Source organism: Ictidomys tridecemlineatus, chromosome 9, assembly GCF_052094955.1.
Source record: "Ictidomys tridecemlineatus isolate mIctTri1 chromosome 9, mIctTri1.hap1, whole genome shotgun sequence".
NCBI classification, from domain to species: Eukaryota; Metazoa; Chordata; class Mammalia; order Rodentia; family Sciuridae; genus Ictidomys; species Ictidomys tridecemlineatus.
In genome coordinates, this window is record NC_135485.1 from 55,136,578 (window position 1) to 55,162,429 (window position 25,852).

General features: G+C 36.3%; 1 protein-coding gene across 1 annotated transcript; it reads left to right on the forward strand.

Annotated features, from left to right (window-relative positions):
* The first annotated feature begins 5,638 nt into the window (after positions 1 to 5,638).
* Afp (alpha-fetoprotein) lies at positions 5,639 to 25,649 on the forward strand. Its single transcript, XM_021731621.3, has 15 exons — positions 5,639 to 5,952; positions 6,951 to 7,002; positions 7,943 to 8,075; positions 10,033 to 10,241; positions 11,956 to 12,088; positions 12,985 to 13,082; positions 14,601 to 14,730; positions 16,885 to 17,099; positions 18,683 to 18,815; positions 19,530 to 19,627; positions 21,234 to 21,372; positions 22,953 to 23,176; positions 24,301 to 24,433; positions 25,118 to 25,172; positions 25,508 to 25,649. Exons 1-14 carry the CDS (start codon positions 5,850 to 5,852, stop codon positions 25,160 to 25,162), a joined length of 1,845 nt encoding a protein of 614 aa, XP_021587296.3. The 5' UTR covers positions 5,639 to 5,849; the 3' UTR covers positions 25,163 to 25,172; positions 25,508 to 25,649.
* The last annotated feature ends 203 nt before the right edge of the window (positions 25,650 to 25,852 follow it).

Here is a 25,852-nt window from a genome sequence, read left to right on the forward strand (position 1 = left end):
GTACTTCTAAAAAAAGAGGTTAAAGGGCATGTTCTAGCTATTTTTGCCTTTCCATCCATTCTGCCATGTGGGCATCATGATGGCACCATATATAGAGAATAGACCTTTACCATACATTGAATCTGCTCATACTTTGATCTTGGACTGCCCAGAATGGCACCCAGAGAAATACATTTTATTTTGTTGTGGTTTTACAGACAAAAATACTAAAAAAAGAGGGGGGACCAGTGGTTATGCTGATGATGATATAAGACCAGACATTCCTTTTGTCATTTTTTGTACTGTGTCATAGCTACAGAATAGGAGAAGAAAGGGTCTTCATATGAAAAAGTCATTACATGTACTTAGGAAGGATTTTTCTGTGCAATTTATTAATCTAGGATTTTAGGAGACACTTTCAAAACATGGTGCTTCCCTCAGGTAGTTTATGATTTGAGTATGCAAACCAGTTCTGCTCTAGAAGGACCCATGCTTAGCCTATCATAAGCAGACAACCCAGATAAAAACTAATGCTGTTAATAAAACTTACTTTTGGTGAAACTTATTTCCAATTGGTCTTTCATTTACTTTTCTGTATCTCTGCTTAACCTATATTGATGGGTTGTTTCACCTTATTGAACTTGAGACATTTTTTCCTTTTAAGTTTGACAAGCAGATCGATTGCCTAATGTGACTCTGACCCCTTTTTCTCTGTTCCTGGTGTAGAGGAAGGAAAAAAAAAGCACCCCCCTAAAAATCAAAGGTAAAACACTTTGATGAAGGAAAACAGTCTTTTTGTGTGTGTTAGCAAAATACTTTGACAGAAAATGTGAAAGGTGAAATCACCTCTAGAGCATAATCTAGATGGGATCAAATTAAACAGAGGGGAGGATTGTTTTTTCTGCTTAAATCAGAATGAGGAGAGGGAATGTGAAAACCAGGGCTATATGGGAAGAATTAAGGAAAAAGTAACCAGGCAGGAAGCTCTATGTGAAGAACTGATGGTATTTATACAGCTGAAAAGATATTTTCATGCTTGATTTCTAGTTCTTTGATGCAAACTTGTATTGGTATATCTTTGAAAAAGTGATTGAGGGGGTATCCAATATGGAGTTCAGGACAGAGAAGAGATAGCAAGTAAAAGACAGGTAAAGAGAATTTAACAGCACTGGAGAATGAGTGCTTAAAGAAGTCAAGGATAAATGCAGACAGTCCTTATCCCAAAGTTCTTGGAAATGAAGCTATAGTGGTGGTTATTCTGTCCACCCCCCCATAGATGGATGAAACATTACATTTTTATTAGGATAAATGTAAATAAATCTTAAGGCACAAGAAGGTCCTAGTGGGTTAAAGGATTTGGGGTTAACCATCCTGTTGACCTTTGGACTATATCTGCTCTACACAGAGTTAATTTTTTTTAAAAAAAAATTTGGTTTGGTTATACATGAACACAATATCTTTATTTTTTTGTTTGTTTACTTTTATGTGGCACTGAGGATTGAACCCAGTTCCTCATACATGTGAGGCAAGTGCTATGCCATTGAGCCACAACCCCAACACCCACAGAGTTAATTTTAAGCTCTGCAACTGGCAACCAAGCTCAATGACTTTACCTCAAGACCCTAGGTACCATTCCCTTCTCAGATCTGTGCTGATCTGAACCATGATTATTATAGAAAATATGAATACAAACATTTCAGTAATGTTTTATAGCAAGATGAATATGATATCATTCATTTGGTCAAAGAATAAGAACAATCAGTGCATAAATTTTGACAATAATTTTTTTTCAGCACCATTTAATTTATATTTATAAAGATCAGGCCTGTGTAAGATGTGCTAAGCAACATAAGAATCACAAAGATGAGTCACTGAATTCAAGAAGTTAACTATTCAGGAAAAATGACTAGCTCACAAATGACTATGAATAAAGGTCAAGTAAGAATTTCCACGAGAAGGCAACCTAAACAATGCTGAAACTTGTGAAAGGTGGGAGGGCCCTTCTCTAGTTCAGGAGTAATCAGAGATTTGCTTGTGGAGAATTAGCTACAGGCCTTAAAGGGTGGGTTCAGTTTTTACAAGCACTGAAGGGAAAGGGGAGTAGAAATTAAAAAGAAAATACACTTTCAAACAACAAACCAGTCACACCAGTACACATGGAAATGACATGGACCCCTGATAAGCATGAAAGAAGAGAAGGCATTTTCTAGCAAACCACGTATTCAACTAAACTGTTCTGAGAAAAAAATATAGCTAATATTTAACATTAATACCAATGCTAGTAGTGTTATTTTTAATAAAATGCCTGTAGGTGTCAGCATATAAAATACATTATTTTATCTATTCATGGAAGTAAAATGGAGGGGAAACATTATTTTTATGATTTATTTGAGGAAATAAAGAATCAAACAGGTAAATTATTTTTCTAACGTCATCTGGCTAATAAAAGACACAGTCAAGATTAGAATCTTTCTGATATCAAAGTCCAGTTTACCATGCCATGTTGCTAGTGAGCAGTTTCGGGGATTTATGAAAAAGCAAACAGAATCAGAATTAGAGCAATGGAAGGTATTTGATGTGAACTCTGTACTTTAGACAAAACTTTGGGCAATGACACATATGGATTGAGGATTGTTTGCAGTTCGTATACAAACTCTGGTTCAAAGCTCCTCTTTATCTTCTGGAATGCTGGTCTCTCAAGGTTCCTCTCTTCACTATAATCTCTCTCATCTACCCACACGGCTACAACCCTCTGGAAGTCATGACTCTAAAACCTCCATCTTCTCAGTCTTGTTCCAGGGACAGACCACACTATCCAAAAGATCATCAAGTGTTTCTGTAGTGAAAAGGAAGACTGGTTAATTATGATATTAAGTTAACAGGCATCTACCAAGACTGTTTGGGTAAACTGGTCATTCTATCTTAAACTCTTTCTTAAACTCAGTATACACAAAATTAGACCTGTACTCTGCTATGTAGTCACTTTGATTTTATCTCATTCATAATACTTAACTTTAGCTACCCCTCTCATTTCCCGTTCCTGTTATCACCAATCTCATCCATGCCACTTACTGGGTCACGTTATTGGAACAGCTTCCTAATTGGTCTACTTATCTCAGCCTTTCCCTCTTTTCTAACAATAGAGACAGTTTCAAAATAAAAATGTGACTTTTATGTGCTTCCTTTTATAGTCCCCTATTGCCCTAGGATGATCTGTAAACTCAATTTAAAAGGTCTTTGAGATGTGGCTCTTGCCAACCTTGTCTGAAAACCCTCTATTTAATAAGTTCCCTCATTTTTAAGCTTTGCTCTTTGAAACTGCATTTCTTCCCATTCCTTCAGTACTCCTTGCTCTTCCTCACCAGTGGGCCTTTCCACTGCCTTTTACATCCCTGGAACTCTCTTTTTCCCTCTTTATTCAGCCTACCTCCAACTTTTTCAAGTCTTTCCTAAAATGTTGCATCCTCTAGGAAGCCTTACTGACCTCTCCAAAGATATCAGATGTCTTCTTTTTACTCTACTCATCACAACATCCTTCAGACCATGTGGTGATGGCTGAGGCGACTGGTAGGCTCAGCAAGAATGGTTGGACTGTTTCTTGCTGCTGACTATTCCCATCAAAAAATAGTGTCTGGTGTGCAGACTTAACATGTTTCTTAAATAAATAAATAAAATGCTCATTAATTGAGTTCTACTCTGCTCCAGGTCCTATTCTGAGCCATTTAAACTTATTAATTTATTTAGCCTTTATTTAATCAAGAAGGAGGGACTGTTACTTTCATCATCTATAAAATGATCATTGTTTAGTATTATTTTCATCTACTATAAAATGATGATCATTATAGATGATGAAAATAAAGCTCAGAAAAATTAAAAGAGTTCATTCAAAGTCATGCAGTTCATAAGTGGCAGGACAAACATTCAAACCAGTCCCCAGATCCACATGAATCTGTGCTACCTTTCTGCTCACAAGGCACAGAACAGCAGAGATCTGCTTGGTAAGGAAAAATATGGAAGGAGATTAAGGGATGATACAGAACCAGCACTGTATCAGAGAAAACGTCCAAATAGGACTGGGCTGACAGTGAGGTTGTTACTCCTGGTTTACTGTCATTAACATCCCATTGTGTTGGTGGCTGATATAATATATCTCTGGCTTGATGTGTACTTACTATTTGTTGTTATGTACTTATTTATATTTTTCTGATTTAGTAAAGGCATACTATTTGCCAGGCAATTTCTGTAAGTTCCTTCTAACCTTTTGTTAAGATGAAAAAGCTGGATTATCCAGGCTTGCAAGTTATGCATATATGAGAACGAAACCAGAAATATGGTTTGTAAAGTTACAAAGATCTCAAAGCTCATAGAACCTGGGGTTTGCCAAGTGGAGCCTCTTCCTCTGCCTTAAACTCTTGTCTTTGAACATATATTATATATTCATCATTCATTCAGAAAATTGACTATGAACCAGGTTCTGGGAAAAGTTTTGAGATACTTGCCTGTGCTCAGCTAAGCTGTATATAGTTTGCTTCATAAAACTACATTTCAGTTCTTCCTAAGTAGTGCTCCATGACTAATGTCTTTCTGTTATTTCTTCATAACTAATGCTGTTGTTATCATGTTCTTGAGTAAACTCCTTCTCAGGGACAGGAGGATCAGGAGGATTATACCGCATTTACTCTGTTCTGGAATCAAGTGGGTCAGCATTTGAACAAGGTCAGTGATAACAGGTTACTGGAGGGTACATGATGCAGGCCTGTTCCTGTGAGCATATTCCCAAGGAAACAGAATGTCAGGGGCTGGGGGTTACATAGAATAAAGTGAATAAAAAGTAACAAATCAATGGGAGTCCTACTTGACCAGCACTGAAAACCTTATTCACACTGTGATAACTGTATTGTCTAGAAATGCCTCAACAAAAAATTTTGTTTAAATGTGTTCCCTAACTACTTGTAGTATCATGTATATTTTAAATGCACTATTTATTTATTTATTTTATATTTTTTTATTGTAGATGGAAACAATATCTTTATTTTATTCATTTACTTTTATGTAGTGATTTAATTGGTTTAGGTTACAGTTTAGGCATTGGGAATTTAAGTTCCCCCAATAACTCTAATGTGTAGCCAAAATTTAGAGCCAACATACACAGGGAAAGTTTGAAATCAAGGGTTTGTAAGTGCCTATTAATTAGTATTAACATAATCATCCGACATTGCTACATAAACAGGGTGGCTGGGCCATTTCCCAGTGACACACATGCAAAATTATTTTGCAGCAAATAAAATCAGTATATCACCTGGCTTATTAGTTTGTGCTATAAATTTTATCAACATATATGTCAAGTGAAAAGTGTTTTTGAGCTAACCAATAAAAATATAATAATCAAGAAATGTACTTTTTAATGGAGAGTGTGAATTGGTCCAACAATGTGTTCAGTGTCTGGTTTACAAGTTTTTAATTAATATTTTTAAAGAAATAATGTATTTAGTTGAGTTGCATACCAAAATTAGGGTTTTTTTTCTTTATGACATTAACATTTTTAATTTAATAGGGATTACTTATTCTGCAATTTAGGGAAAAATCATCTGTTTGAATACTTTGTCATTTGAGAAGTACATTTGTTATATTTTCACAACAGAATGAATTTGCAAAATGTTTTTCCACTCTGAAGAGGTCTGCGTCCTTGAACATAAAATACAAATAACCCCTGTGCTGTTAATTATTGGCAAAATGTCCCATTTCCAACCTAAGGAAATAATGTAATGGATATACTAACAAAAGGTTACTAGTTAACAGGCATTGCCCATGGAGGATATAAAAAAGAGTTTCAGGATGATTTTGAATATCCTGCTCTGCCATTACCAACAATGGAATACTCAGCAACCATGAAGTGGGTGGTATCAATTTTTCTAGCCTTCCTACTAACTTTTACTGAATCCAGAACACTGCATAATAATGCATATGGAATAGGTGAGATACTTGGTGTCTTTCTTTTTTGCCTTTGATCAAAATTCTTAAATTTGTGTTTATTCATTTGCCTTGATGTATTTATTGATTCACACAGAGAAAAAAGATTTAGTTGGTGAGTACATTCAAATGAAAGATAAGCTTATTCCTTTATAAGAGATTTACAAAATCATAGAGCTGTGCTTAATATGACCAATGAATGCCTCATACATGCCATGTTGCATTAATTTTTGTACATTATTTTTAATCGGTGTATATATTTACTTTGAAAAAAATCTATATGTATGTATACCAGGCCATAATCCTGGATCTTTCATCTCTAAAATTTCCTCAGACTGTTAAAAGTAAGTAACATTGTTATTCTTAATTCAGAAAAATGGATCATTATTTGACTTTCTGAAAAGGTAATACTGTGACTAGTATATGAATGAACAAACTGTGGCATATGTTCAAAATGATGACTGAAATATGTTTTTAACAATTTGCTTCTCAAGCCAATTAGGGCCAGATACACTGGCACACACCTGCAGTCCCAGCACTTAAGGAGCCTGAGGCAGGAGGATCACAAGTTCAAGACAAGCTTTGACCAGTTAGAAGATAGTCCTGGCAATTTAGCAAGACCCTGTCTCAAAATAAAAAAAGGAAAAGAAAAACTGGGGATGTAGCTCAGTGGTAGGAACTCCTCAGTTCAATTCCAAGTTAAAAAAAAAAAATCAAGCCAATTAGAGTATTAAAATTTAGGGGGAAACCAAATGATAGGAAAACATGAGGTCCGGATTTTAGTGTTAGGTCTACTATAAACTTTTTTTGTTAACTTCTTTCCTTAGTTTCCTAGTTTTCTCAAGTATAAAATTAAGATGTGTAGATAGGTGATGTCTAATGATTTCTTAGTTCTAAAATTATATAGTTGCAATTTGAATCCAAACATTTATGTAACAGGATTGCTTCTTCCTGGATGCAGTTGAAAACACCACTTTTCATGACTTTCTTTTGTTTTCCAGCTTCCACACTGGATTCTTCCCAATGTTCTGCAGAGGTGAATTTAGTTGACCTGTAAGTTTTTCTTATAGAAATGCCCTTTAGATCTGAAAAGCACAGATAATTTTAGTTAGGTAATGAAATGAAATTGGATAGCCCTATGAATTTTTAAATTAAAAAAGCAAATTAAACAATTTCAAGAAACGTTATCTGTACTATCAAATTGATACTGAAAAGGTAGAACTTTGGCCATTAACTTTAGCTTTAGCTATTAACCTCTAGATGACTTAGAATTCCACGGAGCCAACCAAATCAGGTTTTAGAAACTGAAGATTAGTTTCTGATCAATGACAACTAGGTATGAATTCAGGAACTTTTCTCATCAATACCAATAGATATAATGTTCCCTTTTCTGCATTCTATTTAAATCTTAGTAGCAAATTGTAGGAGGTGGCACACTCCATGTTTTTGTTATTTGCAGAAAGCATATTGTTCCTTGGATGCTCTTCTTCTTTCCACTTTTTAAAAATTTCTAATAAGGTATTTAAAGGCATGTGTTGCTGGTACTGCTTGATTACAGAAAGTACACACATTGCTTTGAATCAGTCCAGAAGCACCATTGTCTTGGATCAGGCTTTGATTATGCGGCGAGTAGACACAAGTAGAGGTCTAATGACTAAGTCTTTGCTTAAATTAAAAGCAGAAAACTTTAAATATAGATACCCTCAATTACGAGTGCATTACAGTGAGTGGGTGACTGTAAAAGTAGGAACAACTTTTTTGGGAAATCCAGTATTTTTGACTTTTAAAAGCCATATGTATATTTCTGCAGAAATATGAAAAAGGAAAAAGAAACAGGACGGACACTTTCTTCTGGATGACTAGATACTTTTTAAAAAGCAAATATCACCCTCTAAACAAGTTAGACAATAAACAGAAAATAAAACAAATATACTTGAGAAAAGTGTTTGATATGAATCTGCTCCTTAAGCATTCACATGCATTTTTGTTTCAGAACTACCATATTTTTTGCCCAGTTTGTTCATGGAGCCACTTACCCAGAGATAAGGAAAATGACCAACCATGTATTGGCTGTAATTAAGAAACCCACTGACGGTGAGCATCCTGCAGAATGTTTAGAAAACCAGGTGAGTGAATAACAAAAAAAACATCAGCATGATATTGGACCAAAATTTGGAATACAGAAGAGAAGATACAGAGAAGGCATGCATTTAAATATTTAAAGAGTGTTGTGTGAAAGAAGGATTAGATAAATTGTGATTTACCAAAGGGCACAGATGAAAAAATTAGTAGCTATTGCAAACAATAAAAGCATGGTGACTAGGAGTTCAGATTATAGAGATTCTCTTTGTGACTGTGGACATATTACTTAACTCCTTTGGGGGGCTTTAGTTTTCTTATCTATAACACAAGGGAGAAGATTAGGTCTAATTCAGAGTTATCATGGAGGTTGATACAATAATAGTAATAGCTGCTAATTTTTATTAAATATACAATGTGCTTGTCATTATTCTAGGGAGTGCTACAAACATACTGATAATCAAAATATGATATAACAGATAACACTGATGAACCAGAATGGTTGTACAGTGCATGAGTCAAGAGACTCTGGCTAAGAGTCTGTGGGCAGAATATCAGCTTTGCTTACAAATACTAATTTATCAAATCTTTATAATAATCCTAGAAGATTGGTCTCATTTTCCAGTTGAGGAAGCTGAAGCACAAGAAAGGTTAAGCCACATTCTTAATGGAACCATAAAATCAGAATTCAAATTAGACACATGGGTCCAGAACTAGCATCTTTAGTAACTTAATTAAACTATACCCAATACTCTGGTAAATGTGAGGTGCTCAGCACATATAAACAGGTTGCCAACATTAGCAAACAAATAATAGCATCAAAACACAGGACCCTGTTAAATTAAACTTAGGTAAGGAATGAGTATTTATTTTTAGTATAAAATTGTCGCAGTGTAGATGCTCAATAAATAGTAGTTACCTTTTATTTTATCTCAATATAGAAATGAATATTGATTTGAGATATCCTATTGTGGAACAAAAGGCCCCCCAAATCCTCTGCATGGTAGGGTTGAAGTGACTGAAAGGCAGTGTGTCGGGACCACTGTAGGCGCCCTTTTAAGAAATAAAGTGTTTTCCAACTCTGAAACTTCGGCATTAATAAAATCTTGGTTTTTCCAACTATGTTTTTGACTTGTCCCGATAATCTTTTTAAATTTATGTATACATGAATTTATGTATAAGTTATGTAAAATATACTTCCTATTCAACTTTATATCCAATTAGAGATTCAAGGTAATGTTACCATTTGATAATTTATTATAGTGAAGTTAAAGGTTTCTTTTATTTAATATGGATTAGAAATTAAAAGTCTAAATTAAAATTTTCAGGATTCTCTAAATATTAACAGTTTAAAAGCAAAATAAAAGGTTTTCTGAGATGAACTAACCACATGTATTCCTTAGAAGCTTTCTTTTGAGATATTGGTGTCATCATCCACATTGGGTAAAATTAAAGCACCAAATAAGGACACACGGGGTTTTTTAAACTTTTCAGCTAAATCTGTAGTTTTGACCAATGAAAAATGCTTCAATTTTTATTTTGTTTTGAAGTCACTTTTAGTTTTAACTGGAAATAAAATCCGATTTTAGATCAATGTCTTGTCATAAAAAGACTGTGAGAAATGATTATCTCTGAAACACGTTTTATATACAAACATGGAAAGCTTATATATCCTGAGGCCAAATTATTGATAACATAAAAGAGAAAATAACACAGAATTTAATATTAAGTGGGGAAAGACAAAATATTTCATGGTTCTTTTCCCTTTAAAATAAAATAGCTCTTTCTAATAGTCATATGTATAACTCAAGGACAGAAATTACTATTCCCAAAGGCAATGAAGAAAGCTATCTTGTCAGATCCAAACTAAAAGTGTTGGAATTTGTGTTGGGAATTTTCTTAATCTATAGTTATGGCTTTAGTTATTAGAAAAGAATTTCATGTGCTTTAGAGAACTTTTAAGTAAAATAGTTGCATTTTATTAAAAGAAAAGCTTTCTTACAGATGTCTGCCTTTCTGGAAGAAATTTGCCATGAGAAGGAAATTTTTGAAAAGTATGGACTTTCAGACTGCTGCAGCCGAAGTGGAGAGGAAAGACATAGTTGCTTACTTGCTCACAAGAAGGCTGCTCCAGCCCTTCCACCCTTCCAAGTTCCAGAGCCTGCCACAAGTTGTAAAGCATATGAAGAAGACAGGGAGACATTCATGAACAGGTAAGGAAAACCCCCAAAAGGAGCAGTACCAAACAATTTAGTATTTCTGCAATTTACTGGTATACTCTGAAGTGTAGAGAAGTAGGAATAATGCTTTGGGTTGTCTCTGCTGAGGCCTACACCAGGTAATGATAGAACAATTTTAAGTGCAACTTTTAAAGCACAGCATGCTACATGCAGTATGGACCACAAAACGGACCCAGAAGCTGTTGCATTAGTCTCTGGAGATATATCTGCCCTTTTCCCTTTAATCTCAAATTTACCTAGCTCAGGAATATATTAATATTGCACAAAATGACTTCTTTCAGTGCCAAATATTGGCATATTATGCTCGTCAAATTGCCTGAAAATTAAAAAAAAAAATCAGAGATCCAGGCATAGTTAAGATACATAAACAGGGCTAAGGTTTATTGAGCACATAGCATGCTGAGGACAAAATGTGCTTGGCATAAAAGATGGATTATGGCTCACAAACACCCTTTGATGCTTTCTCCTCTTCCTCTTCATTCTTCTTTCTTTTCCTGGTTTGTCGATGAAGAAATTAAAGCTTAGGAGGTGAAAGCAAAGGGCTGATATTGGAAGTCTGGGAAGTTCGCAGCCACTTCTTTTTTTTTTTTTTTTATTGTTGGTCGTTTAAAACATTACGCAGTTCTTAATACATCATCTTTCACAGTTTGATTCAAGTGGTTATGAACTCCCAACTTTACCCCGTATACAAATTGCTATATCACATCAGTTACCCTTCCATTGATTGACATATTGCTTTTCTAGTGTCTGATGTATTCTGCTGTCAGTCCTATTCTCTACTATCCCCCCTCCCCTCCCCTCCCCTCCCCTTTATCATATCCATTTTCCTGATTACTGCTTGAACCAGAGGCAGAACTTGCCCTTACCTGTGCTGTGGAGGATGCCAAGGTGGATGATTCCATTTTGCACTGAAAAGGAAAAAAAAAAAAAAGGGTCCAATTTTCAGCTTTGCTCAGCAGCAGCCTGGCCATGAGTCCCCAAACCTGGCTGAGTAGACATAGTGAAAAAGACATTTTAATAAGAATCATAGTCAGCATTTCTGCCTATTGGTTTTCATAATAGAATCTTGTATTATCTATAAGATATATCCCCCACTCCCACCCAAGTTTCTCTACTGACAGCATCTAGAAAAAAAATATGACTGGTTTCCCTTTCAGAACAGAGCAAAGATAAAGCCCTCTGCAGTTTTTCCTGTTGTTGTTACCTGAATCTTTTTAAAAACTTTTATTTGTTTATTTATTGTTTTTTTAAATATATGACAGCAGAATGCATTACAATTCATATTACACATATAGAGCAGAATTTTTCATATCTCTGGTTGTATATAAAGTATGTTCACACCAATTCATGTCTTTATACATGTACTTTGGGTAACGATGCTCATCACACCACCATCCTTGCTAACTGACCTCCTGCCCCTTCCCTTCCCCTCCCACCCCTCTGCCCTACTTAGAGTTCGTCTATTCCTCCCATGCTTCCTCTCCTTACCCACTATGAATCAGACTCCTTAGAGAAAACATTCAACATTTTTTTGGGGGGGGGGGATTGACTAACTTCACTTAGCATTATCTTCTCCAACTTCATCCATTTACCTGAATCTTTAAACAAACTTCAGAGTCCAGTTCCAAGCAGAAGTAGTCTTATTTTTATGCCTCTTTGAAACTTTTACCTTCTACTCCTTTCATAGGTGCATCTATGAGATATCAAGAAGGCACCCCTTCCTGTATGCGCCCACCATTCTCTCTCTAGCTGCTGGCTATGACAAAATTATTCCACTTTGTTGCAAAGCTGAAAATGCTGCTGAATGCTTCCAGACCAAGGTATCTGATTTGTATGGACATCTGAGCCAATGTGTAGTCTGGCTATGATTCATTGGAACCAACATTCAAAATGAAAACAGGCTTTCAGTGAAGAGCTTATTTATTTTTCAGAACAGAGCATTTCCAGCAGTCTGATATTCTTTGTGAAGAAAAAAAAATTGGATTTTCTGTTTTCATTCATTCACTCAGCCAACAATTATTATTAAGTTTGATGGGATCTAGAAGGAAAACCAGAGAAAGAGATGGTGATGTAAAAGAGAGAGAAGTGAAATATGTGGAAAAAAATGGAGAAAGGGAAGAGTAGGAGAAGAGAGAAAAAATCAAAGAGAACTGGGATACTTTATATTCATTACTTTTAGTCCTTAGAATAAATTTAAGGTGTATTATTGTTATTAATTGAACAGGGAAACTAAAAAGCAAATAGCTTTCCCAGGTTTGCAAAGCTAGAATGATATCCATAATTAGCTACTCGAGACCCGAAGTTCTATAAAAATTTCCTAAGAGTTATTACTATTCTCGATGTCAGGTTATGATGCGAATTTACTTTTTGTAACTGAGCAGAAATCATCAGGCTTCAATCTGTCTTAAAGCTATATGTAAATATGTCTTATAGCTGTATTCACTCATGATCCCCCCAATTATAATCTTTTTGTTTGAGATATTTTTAATACATCAATCTGGTATAGATACATATCAACTAATCTAAAAGAAAGAATGAATAATCTCAAAGAATGATGGAGTAATGTTTCACAAAATTGTATAGCATTTATAGTTCATAGCAAAAAAAATTTGTAGAGTCTTGTGTTTTACCTATATGTGCTGTTTTCCTAATTGTTAGAATTTACAAAAGAAAATACAAACTTTCTTACAACCTTATTTATACTTTTCCACCTTAGACAACATCGATTACAAAAGAATTAAAAGAAAGCAGCTTGTTAAATCAACATGTGTGTGCAGTAAAGAGAACTTTTGAACCCCTCATCTTCCAAGCCATGTAAGTTTAAGCTCTATCTAGGGATGCAGGTGAGATTTTTTTAGAATTATTAGCTTGCAATTAAGGTTCATTTTTCTGAGTGTTGCTGTTATAAAGAGTAAAGTCTCATTTGATGAGGGCTACTGTGATCAGAATCCTAGGATCTTAGTACTGGGTTCTCTGAGCTTTGCTGAGATAACCCTCGGAGAAGAAACTGGAGGTTTATATTATTTATCTCTCCTAGATACTCTTTAAGTTACTGCCTGCAATCAAATTGTATCTCCTCATTAGGTTATGTCTTCCTAGCTCCTCTGCAACAGCCTTCACTGAGAATAATCTAAAGCTTGTGGCTTACCAAGATATTCTTTACATTAATTATGCTTCCTAATATGCTATAAGGTCTCTGAAATCAATTGTTGCTTTAAAGAGTAATAGGTATGTTCATTCAGAGTTTGTTTATTAAATAAAATATTAGAGAATATTATACACAGTGGAGAACTAGATGCAAATTTATGTTCACCCCATTAGTTCTAAACTGACTAAAATCTCTTCTTGGCAGAGGTCAGATTTATCCTTTAACTACCTTCCAATTCTATTTGAAATTTAAAAACAGATTTATGAACTACTTTATTTAAATTTATCTTAGTAATAAAATAGAAATTAAGATATGAATGTATTGACTCTATAATTTATCTCTAAGTAATTAAAGTTTAATGCTCCAAATTTATAAAGAAAATCCATCTTCATCAGCAGAAGCAGTGGCTTCACACACTCATCTCTTAAAATTTAATGAAACAAGTAGAAGAACCTGGAATTTTTATTTTTTACTTCCATTCTGGCCAAGCTACGTCTTGGCATGATGACATATCTGTAATGTTCAGTCTGCTCCACTTTTTTCTTCCATTTGTTTGATTTGCACATATGCACACCTCCCTGGATTCTCAGAAGTGTTTTTTTTTTTTAACTCAAAGCGAAAAATGATTATCATTGTTATAGAATTTTCCATTTCTTAATTGTTTAGCCTTTTTAATATTTCTATCTACTCCCTAAAATGATCCCAGATGCTTGCTATTGGGTAAAAACATAAAATTCATATCAGGTATGGTGACGCATGCCTGTAACCCTAGTGGCTCAAGAGGCTGAGGCTGGTGGATCCTGAGTTCAAAGCCAGCCTCAGCAATGGTGAGGTGCTAAGCAACTCAGTGAGATCTTGTCTCTAAAGAAAGTACAAAATAGGGCTGGGGATGTAGCTCAGTGGTTGAGTGCCCTGAGTTCAATCCCTGGTACCCCAATCTCCAAAAAAAAAAAAAAAAAAAAAATCTCAATTTCCAAATAATTTTTGGGGCCAGGTTGCCATGTACAGAGCTACTGCCTTGAAAGACTGAGCAGGATTTGACAAGACGTAAGAAGTGCTTCCTTTCCTTTTGAAATAACATGTTTCTGTTCTTCCTCTGAGTTTTAACATTGCTGATACTTTCTGAATACTACATTTTGATAGCTAACCCAAATTGATTTTTAAATCCTTTCTTCTTCCCCTAGAACTGTTGCTAAGCTGAGTCAAAAGTTTCCCAGAGCAAATTTTTCTGAAATTCAGAAGCTGGTCTTGGACGTGGCCCACATACATGAGGAGTGTTGCAGAGGAAATGTGTTGGAGTGTCTGCAGGATGGGGTGAGGAGTCTTGTTCCCTAAAAATATGTATTTCTGCTCCCTTTTCTTTCTTATTTTTTTCTGGTTCTTAAAGAGAGGAGTCTGTCTGGCTTTAGTTGGTCACAGGATATGGCTAATTAGGCGACCAAGTGATGTTACCCACTTCTTGCTAATACAACTTAAGCCATCTTTTCTGATCCTGGCTTTTATTTCAGAGATGCCCCCTTTTGTAAGACAAGGACCCATTCATTTATTATATCTAAAGAAGATATGATCTCCCAGGAGACATCCATACAGGGTTTTTAGGGGCAAGCTCTTTACTTTTTATTTATTTTTTAAAATATTTTTTAGTTGTAGATGGATACATTACCTTTATTTTATTTATTTATTTTTATGTGGTACTAAGGATCGAACACAGTGACTCACACATGCTAAGTGAGTGCTCTACCTCGGAGCCATAGCCCCAACCCCAAGCTCTTTACTTTTAATGTATTGTTTTTTCCTTCAATTTATTTCTTTATTTGATCAACACATATTACATACTTTCTATGGGCTAGCCACAGTGAGGGACACTAGTTAGGAAGGCATAAATTGACCTCCAGGAATTTCTAGTCTTATAGGAGAGATAAGACAGTGACCTCCTTGAAGTCAGGGACTGTTTTTTTTTTTTTTTTTGTTCTCTCTATATAGGACAATGCCTGACATGTGAAAATCAAAGAACACAATAAATTTTTCCGCAGGGCCAAAAGCTAGTCATGGCCTAAGAGAGGTGTGAATAAAGGGCTCTAGGAGAATTAAACAAAACCCAAAGCCCTAGCAACAGATTCCTTTTTGCATGCTATAGTCAGTGGTGATCAAAACAGTGTGGCTATTTGGACCAACTCTAGACCCCTCAGACATTGTACAAGAGTTCTGCCTATTCCCATTGTTCTTTCTCTCTGGTCCCCTGTGACACACTCTCCTCTCAGAGGAAGCTTCAAATCACTATTCTCAGATGCTCAAATGACCTGAAAACCAGGCTGGAACCTGGATTCTAGAGGGCTGACCATGCAGAGTTAATGCTCATTTCAGCCCACTCCCATGGCCGCTAGTTTTAGAATCTGCAAGCAGCCAAGGTGCAGGGGAGGCCTCAGGGTGACAGCCCTTGAGCATAGCAGACTCCTGGAGTGAGCTGCTGAGGGGGATGAACTGGATACTTTGCCACCTCACTGAATTTCTCATCTAGAGGAGTTTACACACAGACTAGGAACATCAACAAGAACTATTTCATTTTTTTTTTTTTGAGGTCAGCTTTCTCAGTTTTTAAGTGGGAATTTTGTTCATTGTCTTAACTAGTTTCCCCCCGCCCCTCCCCCATGCTAGGAATCAAATCCAGGGCCTCACATGCACCAGCTGAATGGTCTACCACTGAGCTACATCCACAGCTCTAATTTTGTTGCTTTTCATAGTTACTTTTAAAACCTATTTAAAAATTGGAATTCATAACGACTCTTTTCCTTTAAAGTTAATTTCCATATGATACGTAAGTTAGATTTTAAAAGCTGAAGAATGGATTCTAATTGACCCCGCTGAGAATGCCTGGAATTTTCAGTCCCATGACAGGGAGTGTATCTGAAAGCTTGACCTTTTTGACCACTTGGGTGCACTGCCCTCTGGTGGGAATAGTGGGTCACTGCAGATTGTTCTGATACAGAGTGGAAAGTTTTGCTTTTCATGACACCAGCTGCAAATGTTGTGTAGAGGTGAACTTGAATACTATTTGTTGCTATTTGATTTCCCTCTTGTTTTGAGGCCTTAGTACTGAAATAATAGGGTTTATCTGACAACTATGGGAAAAAGAATTGAACAAATGCATACCTAGGATAGGAGTGACAAAACCCTACTTTTTAGGATGGGAGACAAGGAAAGTGTCTTCTTTCTTCTTCCTTCCTCTCTTCTTCCTTCCCTTCCTCTGCTCTATTCTTTCCTCTTTCCTCAATCCTGGGTTTTTAAAAAATCATTACTTATTCCTTCTTAGTAAAGATGGAGTGGAAAATTTGTTCTCCAACATTTCCTTCTCCCTCTGTCTCCCTCCCTGTCTTCTCCTTCCTTCCTCCTTTTCACCCTAGAACTGGCTCTGAGTCCCTACTTACAGAACAAAACTTTAAGACTTATGTTTTGTGTTTCCAACTACAGGAAAAAATTATGTCATACATTTGTTCTCGACAAGACGCTCTGTCAAGCAAAATAGCAGAATGCTGCAAATTGCCCACACTTGAACTAGGTCATTGCATAATCCACGCAGAAAATGACGACAAACCTGAAGGTCTGTCTCCAACCCTCAACAGGTTTTTAGGAGATAGAGATTTCAACCAGTTTTCTTCAGCTGAAAGAAACATCTTCTTAGCAAGGTAACACGCTCTCTCTGCAAACGTGTGTTCAACAAGTTGAGATCATTATGTGGCTAGCAGCTTTGTGTGGTTGAAGTGGAGAGTGATGGTTTTTAAACTCATATGTGAGGATGTTTGGCTAGAATATTCTGAGTTGAAAGAGATGTAAGCAGATAACTAGAGAAAAGGGAAAGGCATCTATCTTACAAAGGTGAGGCTTTCACCATCTGTTATTAACTGGCTTACGTACAAAGTGCATTTTATTTAATAGCAATGTCTTTGGAGTAAGAATCATTGTCATTATAATAGTTTATTCATATAATGGTCACCATTGAAATGTCGAATAAGGTATAGATATTTTGTAATGAGAATGACTTATGGTTAAAAATGTTCTTTATTGTCATGGATATTTAAAGAACTTTTCCCAAAAATACAACTTCATAGATAGAAGGATTATTTGTTATTTGTTGAATATGTGTTGTATATTTTTAGAAAATCAAGGCACATTTAGATACATCTGCAGTAGGGTAGTTTGTTGTAATAGAATTCACAGACCGTGTTCTTATTACATTTGCCTTTAGGGAAGTAAGCAGTCAGGTAAATATACTTTCCCTTATTGTATGTGTCTATAAACACTAAAGAATTGCATTTGTGCAACTCTTAGGACATTATACTTAATGATCTTCAAGGTTCTTCCAAATTTAAAAGTCTGATTCTGATGCAATAATGAAAATAATGGCCCAATTTTCTTTCTAATATTCCCTGAAAATAATTGTACTTTTGTTACATTAAAATTAGACATTCACACATTGTTTGACCTGCTAAATAAAATTATGAAAATTGGAACTAAGACCAGAATTGGGAGACACATCTTGACATTTTATTGGTGGAAGAACTTAACATGACCAATTCCTATAATCTGGGAGTATAGTTAGTAAACTCAAGAGTTATCTTTAAGTTTACACATCCACACATCTCTAAAGCTAATTGTTTGCTTAACAGAAGCATTTCTTCTGGTGAAAAGGGTCTTAGCAGAAATGGTCCTCCCAGCCGGGCACTTGTATTGCTTCCCTCACCCAGGTCTCTGTCTGATATTACTGCCCAGAGAAGCTTTTCTTGATCCCTTGCTAAATTAGTGTCCTCTCCACGTATGGGAGTTACCTCCTTTCCTCTCTTCCATCTTTCTTTCCCTTTATCGATGTATCACTACCTGAGATAGATGACCTCCCTCCTGTTTGCTTGATTCTGCCTCTCTCTAACACAGGAGAGGGCCGGCATTTTATCTTACACAGAGTTGTCTCCTTACTGCCTAAAGCAATGTTAGCATAAAGTAGGCACAACGTAATGAAGGTAAAAATCCACAATCGAAACGCCAGCATGAGCTGCAAAAGACAATAAAATACCATTTTACTGGACAACTTGAGGGACATGGTTTATATTCATAGTATTGTCATTCACAGTGTTCAGATCATATTTGATGTCCAGCTTTATTTATCTGATTTTTAACTTCTGTCGACACTATTACACAGGAATGGTTAGGAAAGCAACGACTTCATTTTGTCTTAGTTCCAAGGATTTATGATATTTTTCCCCACATATTTTAGTTTTGTTCATGAATATTCAAGAAGACATCCTGAGCTTGCTGTTCCAGTAATTCTAAGAGTTGTTAAAGGATACCAGGAGGTACTGGAGAAGTGTGGTCAGTCTGAAAAACCTCTTGAATGCCAGGATAAAGGGGTAAGTTGATTGATAATTTCAGAGAAAACCTGAAATAAATGGATTGAGAGTATCCATTAAAAATCTGCTGGATGTGGTGGTGCACTCCTGTAATCCCAGCTACTTGGGAGGTTAAGGCAGGAGGATTGAAAATTACAGACCAGGCTGGGAAATTGAGCAAGACCCTGTCTGAAAATAAAAGTTTGAAAAAGCTGTGGATGAAGTTTAGTGGTAGAGTACCTGAGTCAGGTCCTGGGTTCAAATCCCAGCACTGAAAAAACTCTTTGAAATATTCTAGTTATTGACTAGTAGTTAGCTAGTTATATCAATGAACGATTAATATAGACATTAAGTTGTTATTAACTAATAGTCAGCAAATAGTGCCTTACTTAAGAATAAAATTGTTAACCCAACATTCTTTGTACACAGAATAAAGATAATATTCATTTCTGGATAGATCCAGAAAGACAGAAATTTTGTACAGAAAGAACTGTTAACTTTTATGCAGAGATGGAGTTCTGCTATCAATTTTGTGATTCACAAAGTTTTAAACTAAATCTCTCCAAGTCCATCTCCTTTAATTCTTAAAATTTATACTTTATTACCTTTAATATTTTTAAAAAACCCTCTAAGACTGGTTTCATAATAGCATAAAATATTGGTCAATTTTATATACAGTTATATAGAGAGTCCAGGAAGAGAGAAAAATGTATCCAATAATGTTTGTATTTTCAGGAAGAAGAATTACAGAAATACACCCAGGAGAGCCAAGCACTGGCAAAGCGAAGTTGTGGCCTCTTCCAGAAATTAGGACAATATTACTTACAAAATGCGTACGTTTTTGTAAATAGTATTTTCAGTGATTTAAAATTACTTAGTGATGCAAGACTACTCTCATTTCAGTTCCTATTTCTAATGGAAGTCAGTATAATCTGTTTAACTCATTTCCCTCGAGAGAGCGTAGCCAACCCCATTTCCCCTTTTAGGACTCTGTGAAGTCTGATCTGTGAAACTGGCTTTATCTTCCTCAAACCTTGCAAATATTTAAAGACATTCATTCTTCCATGGTTTGTTACAGTTAAAATCACACACACACACACACACACACACACACACACACACACACACACACACAATCAGTTACAATCAGTGAGATGCTGAGGTTGGGAATAAAAGTCAGCCTTCTGCCCAGATTTTACCTTTTAATGGCGACATGTAGGGATGAGGATAGCACAGAGAGAGTGATGTTGAGAGTAGCTGCATCTTCTTTTTTTTTTTTCAAGATTTTTTTTTATTGGTTGTTCAAAACATTACAAAGCTCTTGACATATCATATTTCATACATTAGATTCAAGTGGGTTATGAACTCCCATTTTTACCCCAAATACAGATTGCAGAATCATATCGGTTACACATCCACATTTTTATATAACGCCATATTAGTAACTGTTGTATTCTGCTATCTTTCCTATCCTCTACTATCCCCCTCCCCTCCCCTCCCATCTTCTCTCTCTCTACCCCATATACTGTAATTCATTTCTCTCCTTGTTTATTTTCCTCACAACCTCTTATATGTAATTTTGTATAACAATGAGAGTCTCCCTCCATTTCCATGCAATTTCCCTTTTCTCTCCCTTTCCCTCCCACCTCATGTCTCTGTTTAATGTTAATCTTTTCTTCCTGCTCTTCCTCCCTGCTCTGTTCTTAGTTGCTCTCATTATATCAAAGAAGACATCTGGTATTTGTTTTTTAGGGATTGGCTAGCTTCACTTAGCATAATCTGCTCTAGTGCCATCCATTTCCCTGCAAATTCCATGATTTTGTCATTTTTTAGTGCTGTGTAATACTCCATGGTGTATAAATGCCACATTTTTTTTTTATCCATTCATCTATTGAAGGGCATCCGGGTTGGTTCCACAGTCTAGCTATTGTGAATTGTGCTGCTATGAACATCAATGTGGCAGTATCCCTGTAGTATGCTCTTTTAAGGTCTTCAGGGAATAGTCTGAGAAGGGCAATAGCTGGGTCAGATGGTGGTTCCATTCCCAGCTTTCCCAGGAATCTCCATACTGCTTTCCAAATTGGCTGCACCAATTTGCAGTCCCACCAACAATGAACAAGTGTACCCTTTTCCCCACATCCTCGCCAGCACTTGTGGTTGTTTGACTTCATAATGGCTGCCAATCTTACTGGAGTGAGATGGTATCTTAGGGTAGTTTTGATTTGCATTTCTCTGACTGCTAGAGATGGTGAGCATTTTTTCATGTACTTGTTGATTGATTGTATGTCCTCCTCTGAGAAGTGTCTGTTCAGGTCCTTGGCCCATAAGTCAGTCCAAATACTGAATCTTCTGATGTCAGAAGTAGGTCATTGAGAGGAGCAAGGAATCCAAAAACTCATGATGGACTCACCAGGACTTGGTGAAAAATGCTTCTTTCAGGTTTCTCGTTTCTTATGTGAAGAAAGTGCCTCAAATGACCCTCACTGAGCTGATGGCCCTCACCAAAAAAATGGCCAACACGGCAGCCACGTGTTGCCAACTCAGCGAGGACAAGCAACTGGCCTGTGGTGAAGGAGCGGTGAGTGTTTTCTTTAAGTTTTTAATCTGGTTTCCGCTGCCTGACTTGAAGTGGCCTTCTAATTCCCATGTAGAGGAAATGGGAGAACCCAGTGTGGAGACAGCTTTAGCAAGCTCCTTCAGTGAGGTGCAATTGGCGACTGTGTGAGAACCCAGCTCCAAATGGGAGGCCTGTGGCCAGGACTCTAGTCCTTCTAGAAGGGATGGTGGAAATGCAGCCAGGTGACGGCACAATGTTTGAGCAAGCTTTCTGTGCAGGAAAGATGGAATACTAACCTCGTATTTCCTCTTTTTTGCTCATCAAATGCTTACTTTTACAAAAGAAAGAAAAAGCTGTACCCTCAATAGACTAAAATTTGCCATGTGACTTGAGCCTTACTTAGATTTTTGCCTTTTGTAGAACAATCTTATCATTATAATGATACCAGGGGCAATTTGTTCCCTTTGACAGGATATAAGGTATAGAATAGTGTAAAAAAGTCCCATATTCTGACTGGTAAAAATGACTTTCCAGTAATTAACAGCAATAATTACTTTCTAGTCACTCATGTTATATATGATTACAGACTGAATTTTTAAAAATTATTTTTCCGTAATGTCACAATAGTGAATAAAATTATATATCAGGTTTTCCTTGTTCTTCTTTTTGACCATGAGGAGTTATTTATTAATTGTTTTTCATGTCCTCAAAGATTAGGAGCAAAAGGAGAGTTTCCTGCGACTGTTACCTTACTCAGTGATCAAATTCTTCCCTGAGAAGCTGCAGGGATGCCAGGGGGTGTAACAATCCAGTAGTGGAGGTTCTGGGGCTTCTTTCCTACACCCCAGCCCATTTCACCACTTCCTAGTTGTGTCATTCTGGAAGCTATACTCATGTCACTAAGATTCCGCTTTTTCATCTGACATTTTAGAGTGAAATTGTACCATCTTCATAGGACAGCTCTCTGAAACTATGTAATCTGAGTAACTCTTATCACATTAACCTGAAACATAGTGTATACACAAAGCATGTTTAACATTTATTGAAAGTTTTTCCTAGGCATTTAAGATGTCTATGAAGTGTGGAAAGCAGCAAGATTCCACATTAGAAAAACTTTCATGGCACATGGATATTGGCCCTGTTTCTTTTGTGTTAGCTGTGTGTATGTGTGGATATAGTTGGCAGAGAGCTCAGTTTGCACCATTCTTATCTTCAGAAAGTGATCCTCTGTATCTCGAAAGTAAGGCTCAACTAGACATACACAGGAAACAAACATGTATGTTTCAAGGATCAGGGATGAGACTTTTTCCTCCTTTAGAGGTGTTTCAAATAGCTGATATCAAATAGCTCAAAGACTGTCTTCAATATCAAGAAGGTAACATCTGTCACTAAAACCAAAGATTCATCCCCAACAAATTGGTGAGCACTGGATTTATAAAATGGCAACACATGATTCTACACACGTAGCAATTTTTTCCTTCAATATTAATTATAATTTGCTGGACATTAAAAATGATCACAAAAGTTTTCTGAAAACCTGAACCAACTTTGTGACTAATATCCCATCTCCTTGCTTTCTTCTTTCTCCTTCTTCTAACCAGGCTGACCTTATTATTGGACACTTGTGTATCAGGCATGAAGTGAATCCTGTGAACCCTAGTGTTGGCCATTGCTGCAATTCTTCATATGCCAACAGGAGGCCATGCTTCAGCAGCTTGGTGATAGATGAGACCTATGTTCCTCCACCATTCTCTGCTGATAAATTCATCTTCCATAAGGATCTGTGCCAACCCCAGGGGGTAGCACTGCAAACCATGAAGCAAGAGTAAGAAATTGTTGTTTGCTAGTATGGAGGAGACCAGCAATAACAAGTAGCAGTTGAGACTTCTTTCTTGCACATCTGCAACTCCTGGGCCGATTAGTGAAACATATTATCCCCCAAACACCTATGGTGTCTTTCAAAATAGTTCTGTTCTCACAGACTCATTGGAAAGTAGTTCTGTAAAAATTCACTAGGGCACACAATTTCCTCTTTTCAAAAACTGTCTCTTTTTAATTATTGATTTAATGCATTTTGGGGTTAAGGAAAAATGAACAATCTATTTAGGGAGATTAAAGTGTATCTTTGTGGCGAGTGAGGTTACTTCTATTACAAGCACAGGAGGCACATAATTGAGTCTGTTTTTACAGTATGCTTTATAGAGGATAATCATATTTGATTCAACCTTGTGGCACGGGAGTTCAGAAATGAAGTACACATTGCAATTCATTGTGGGAGTTGTTCTGCAATGGTGATGGTAATGCAAGTCAGTGGAACTTCTGTTCTCCAAACACCCATGCATGTTAAAACTCACTTGCTTTGTAAATGGTCTTCCTTCTTTGGAAAACCTGTTCTTCCTCTTTTTCTTTATCTCAGTCTGAGGCATGTTTCAAGGAAGAAGAATGCTGCCTCCTCTGGCCTGCTCTCCCTGTTGCCCCAGGCAACACTAATTCCAGTGGGAAAGCATTGCTAAATGAGTAGTACAGGGGTAATTGGTGCTACCAGTGCTAAGTAAAGGTGTGATCATGGTGGGTGGCAGGGTCTGGAAATCTGGGCCTTTGAGTATGGATAAGACACACTTTAGAGGAGAGAACAGCAAAGGATAATCTAGGCAAGTAAGAAAAAGACCACACTTCATTCACTACATAGAAGTATGACAGAATTATAAAATAGTGTTTGATCTATATTCTACAAAAGTCCAGACCAGTGGAAAGTTGGCATGGGACCAGCCTCAGTCTTTCTGATGAGAGCGCTTTAGACAGGTGTGTGCGCTAAGACTGGAGAAGGTTTGATGGACTGGTGGTTTGGGCTGAGGGTAACTAGAGCTTTGACAATTCTCTAGGAGGAAGCTGTAGAAGAACCAGTGTATAACAGACTTCTCTCTTATTTTGTGTTGTCTAAAACCATAGGTTTCTCATTAACCTTGTGAAGCAAAAGCCACAAATAACAGAGGAACAGCTTGAGGCTGTCATTGCAGATTTCTCTGGCCTTTTGGAGACATGCTGCCAGGGCCAGGAGCAGGAAGCCTGCTTTGCACAAGAGGTGAGCACAGCTCATTTTCACATGCAAACCTTGGTGTGGAGTTTTCTGTGGTGAAAAAGGGAAAACAATAATCTATCGATGGATAACTTTAGAATAATAATTTTAAAATAATTTAAATTTCATATAAAATTAGACTGAAGAATTTCATGTTTTTTTTTAAATAATCACATTTTCCCCACTAAAATATTAGGAAGAATTCTAATTTTATACGACAAATTGACAACTTTGATTGTTTTCCTAGTAGAAAAAACTAGTAAGTGACTCTCTAAGTAATTGATGATAATTTAAATGGTTTTTGGCCTAAAATTTATCAATATTGTTAAATGGATTTAAAAGATCTAACAAATTAATTGCGCAAACAGGATATTGAGAGAAATTTAAAAAATGTTTTGAACTCATTGAGGAGCATGCCTTTGTATGTCAACAGCAGTCACTAAGAATTGTCTTAAACCAATTGCTTAGTAATTTTAGCTGGATTTGTAGTTGACTTCACATTTTTTCCCTCTCTGGCTTCTACTGTCCTAGCTTGTTGACCTTAGAGTTGTATTTCTTTAACTCCTTAATTTCTCAATTGACTAATATACAAACCTGTGAATTCACTCCAGATTCTACAGAATGACCTATAGGACTAGCATGGTCATCCATTCCTTTTTCTGATTGTTTTTATTTGTTATTAATTTTCAGAGTCCAAAACTGATTTCAAGAACTCGTGCTGCTTTGGGAGTTTAAATTCCTTCAGGTAACAATGAATCACGATGAGGCTAAATATAATGTTGATTCTACCCAAATATCTACCCATAGTGAGAGAGATGCTAGGAAGTGCCTTAAAAATAAATGTAATTCAATTTTAGAAGCTTACTTAAAAAAGCACACTGGGACAAAATTACGCCTAAAATGTTAAATTAGTGATTCAGCTAAAAAAAAAAAAATTAGTTTACTTCGAAGACTTCAGAGAATGCCATCTGAAGGTTTCCTCATGTGCTGTTTCCCTGACATAAGTTACATAGAGCCCATTGCTTTCTACGCCTGTTCATTTAATAAGTACTTAATATGTATTTTTGTGTATTGTTTCAGAGGGAGGAGAAGAAGACAACCTGAGTCGTCATTGTTTGGTGTGATTTTTTTTTTTGAATTACAACTGACAAAACTTATAAATTAATAAAATGATGAAGAGTTTTATGTGAGATATGTCTGACAAATAAAGTATCCTCAGATATTTCTGTTTTTCTAGTCTGATTATTCGAGAATATTTACAGATATTTCTTTAGTTTTATATATCATTGTCTGAAATATTCTGTTAAAAAAAATCACTGAGGGGGCTGGGGTTGTGGCTCAGAGGTAGAGCGCTTGCCTAGCACATGTGAGGCCGATCTTCAGCAACACATACAAATAAATAAAACTAAGGTATTGTGTCCAACT